This window comes from Plasmopara halstedii (assembly GCF_900000015.1).
Source record: "Plasmopara halstedii genome assembly, contig: Scaffold_2592, whole genome shotgun sequence".
Classification (NCBI taxonomy): Eukaryota; Oomycota; class Peronosporomycetes; order Peronosporales; family Peronosporaceae; genus Plasmopara; species Plasmopara halstedii.
The window spans coordinates 179062-182764 of NW_020189499.1; the positions used below are offsets into that span (position 1 = coordinate 179062).

The following is a 3703-nucleotide window of genomic DNA, read 5'->3' on the forward strand; positions in this document are numbered from 1 at the left end:
AAAATATGAGCCATCCAATTAACTTTATTCTGGAGATAGCTTCTGACAGTCAGTACGATGAAGGGCTTTAAAACAAAGATATAATACACTGCTTATTCTCAAGGTGGTGGCATCAAGATGCGCCGTCCGGGAATCGAACCCGGGGCATCTTGTTGGCAACGAGATATTTTACCATTGAACCAACGCTTGTAATAGAGACCAGACTATCTTATGCTACACGATCTTGCATTGCTGAGAAATAAAGCTGACGTCAACTCTAGCAGTACATATTACACTTTTGATAAATTCATGCTGCTTCTGACATTAACATCCAATGTCAACAATTATTTTTATGGCGTCTTAGTAAGTTTGTTCTGAAGCAAGCTTTTCACAGTAATCGTTAAGATGTGAGTACGACGTATTGCTTTGAAACAAAGATATAACAGTGCGAATTCTCCAAGGTGGCACCATCAAGAATTAGCTGTAAAAGGTTGGCATCTGATTTGGTAAAAACATTTAAAAGGCATTCTGACAAACAATACTTCCATAAATGGTTTTTCAATACGAAGAGCTCGATCTTAGTTTGAAACGATAAGCACATCGTCTACACTCACGCCACGATACAAACTTAGCGTCGGCGCCTGCACGAGGTGGACGGCGGCGATGCATCTGCATCGGCACCTACTTCAGGAGTAGCCGTGAGCGTCAAAATGTCTGCGTCAGCTCCTACTTCAGGTGTGGCAGCAGCAGGAGTGGCCTTCGTGGCCTTTGAAGATGCTGGTAGACCCTTCACCGTCGAGCCGATTTCGCCAAAGCGGATGTTGCTTACGACAATGGTAGCGTCGGGTTGCTCGGCAATGACCTCTTTCGGTAAGCCAGACGTCTTTGGGCAAGTACCACGAGATACACCAGGCTTTGTGGCAGGAGCGTCCACTGGGAAGTCCGAGTCGAGCCACAGACACTGAGCGGCATTGTCCGTCCAGAGACTCATAGTCAGCACCATACCGCTCCTCATCGCCTCACCCATCTGTTCGAGACCGCCTTTTTTCTTGTGGTCATCGATATCGCCAAATAGCGTTTTAGCTGCAGAGCACTGACTGTCTGTCAAAGAATTCATGTTCTTCAATGCCGGAAATGTCGATTTAGCCATTTCGTGTGTCACACCATTTTGTATGTAAAATCTCTTAACCTCAGTCAACTTGCCCGCTTCCGTGTTATCCGATGTAATAAATTGAGTAACCACTGTGATCTTCTTGGTCGTATCAATCGTAAATTTTGGTCCAGGGCCATAGAAATTCTTGTTACCCATACGAAAGGGGTTGAAATCACAGCCGTCCTTATCGCATACGCCGTCATAACGACTCTTACCTACGCCGCACTCCTCGGCAGTTTCGCAGCGATGAGATCCACCAATCTTTGTCGTACATGGATGTGTGGTGTACGCATTACTAATGCTGTTTGCCTCCAAAATATCCATTTCAGCGCAGCAGGAACCCCACTTACCCGTTCCAGCATTGCTATCGATTTTGCTGGGCGTCCAATCGATAACGTTGGCTTCCCCACTGATAAACTTGAGATCTTGGGGACACTGTGCATCACAATAACCCGTACCGTACTTGGCACCGGCCTTGTTGCTTGGGAAACGTTTGATACCTCCATCAGGCTCCATGTCAACAAAGTAAATGGCGCCATTCAGACCACAGCCGAGTGTTGATACGTCGACGTCAAAAGTGAATTCTTTGTTTAGCAGTTTGAAAGACTTGTACATGTCGTCAGACTCCATGAGGTACACTCGGGAACCAATGTTAGTACTGTATGGACCCTTGGTCACTAGTTTAAGAGACAACGAGTCACCTTCCGTTGTGATGCCGTAAGTACCAGTATAGTCGGCACCGTCAAGGGCGCAATCGGATGCGCACGTTTTAGGATCCGCACAGATGGTTTTGTCAAACGCGTTTCCAGTGTAGCAATTTTTTGTCGTGCCAACCTTGTACAGCCAGCGCCAGTTGGCATCAAGTGCTATGGACGTTGCCGCATCAGTGCAACCGGTTTTAGTGCAATCTTGCGTCGTCAGCGTGGGGTGAACCTCATCTGTGTTATCACCAACCTGCTGTGCGTGTGTCATTGCAGTCATGGCGGCAAAGATAATAAGACGAAGCGAGCTTGGGGTTTGCATCTTTGAAAGACGCGGGTAGCGAGTTGAGGGGTTTCTTACGAGGAAAATTCAATTGTGCGCAGAGGACGGAGAGCCACATTGACCAAGTGCTCAGGATAAAAGCGATCTGACGTCAAATTGGTGACACAGACAGCACGACGGCGCTTCTGTGCCATATGTCGTACGATGCTGCTGCAATGAATGGAGGATACCCAGAAAAGATGTGGGCATTATCATCAATAATTTCATCTCAACCCATCGTGCAACATACGGTTTCTCGAAAATTTTCGATCTCTAATTACAAATTCACCCCAGTTGTTATTTATCGGTCAGGATATTGGAATATCAGATTGGCATTACAAATTTTCGGCAGAAAATAACTACCAATCTTAATAAAACACATCGAATTCTCAAAAAGATCAACTCAGCGAAATGCCACGCTAGTCGCAAGAACTAAGAATGCGGCCAAACTCTTACGTCGTCATACCGACGGGATGCTTACGCCTCCTTTTTGCAGCACTATCTTGTCTCATTAAGAATAGTGTGATGTATATGAAGCTGTGCGAAAGGATTGGCCACACAACGACGCTTTTCAAGACGAAAGTCTTGAACTGGTCAAACTAATTACATACCGTACAATACGTGAGCTACGTCCTTGTTTTACAGCATTACTTTTACAATTGGACAAACCACGAACAGCAACTTCGTCCACCCTTGAGGCAACGTATTGTCGTACGATTATCTTGAGATGGACTGCCTATGAGTGGCTCTTCTGATTCGTCACATTGTGACGGAATGGTAGTTTAGATTGTCAATGAACTGTCTCCATATTTATCGTTCTATTCTATGTTGCAAAACACCATGTTTTTAGACAGCGAGAACAGTGCGTTGTCGCTGAGCTAGATTTTGTATACCCTCCTCACTTCGATGACACCTGAATGTAATTACACGGCTCTAACTTTGGTCGTCTGTTAGTCTCAAGCATTGACGTCTCATGTTGTTTATTATCACTTCGTGTATGAACACCACATGTACACATTGTTGAATAAATTCAAGATTCGGCTTTTCATATATTGTACTTTATTGTGGCTCCTAAAGATAAATATTTTTCTCTGACATAAAAGATCACAAAAATCACTTTGGATGCACTCATACCAAATAGTCACGGCAGACTGGTGCGCGCTTGCTTTAAAGTATGGAGTAGGTGGCCCTTTGTGAATTAGCATAGAAATAAAACTGTGGGTGGTAAAACGCTCACAAGTCCGAATAAAGCTGCACGCGGTATAATATTCCACGCCTACTCGTAAATTCACCTTGCGTTGACACACATGTCAGTTGGATAAATTACTTCTATTAACTTTAAACGAATGTTCTAGTTGGAGCGTGAGACTTTTTAAATTATTACATCGTGTAGCCAAATAAATAAATGGGCATATAGTAGTATGAAAAGGTCGCATTTGAAGTGTCTCGACGAATCCTCAAACGATCTCGCTTTGCTTCTTGGAGCACTAGGGATCTGAAATGGGTGATCACAACAGCTCAGCAGGAGGGGATCCTCCACCTGATGAA

The 3703-nt window shown here is 44.5% G+C and overlaps 1 protein-coding gene across 1 annotated transcript; it reads right to left on the reverse strand.

Moving 5' to 3' along the window:
• Window positions 1-607: 607 nt before the first annotated feature.
• On the reverse strand, window positions 608-2155 carry PHALS_04324 (glycosyl hydrolase family 7 protein; the record flags this gene model as incomplete). The annotated part of the gene is made up of 1 exon (XM_024718419.1): window positions 608-2155. The coding sequence occupies one exon, from the start codon at window positions 2153-2155 to the stop codon at window positions 608-610; it is 1548 nt and encodes a 515-aa protein (XP_024583820.1).
• Window positions 2156-3703: the final 1548 nt, after the last annotated feature.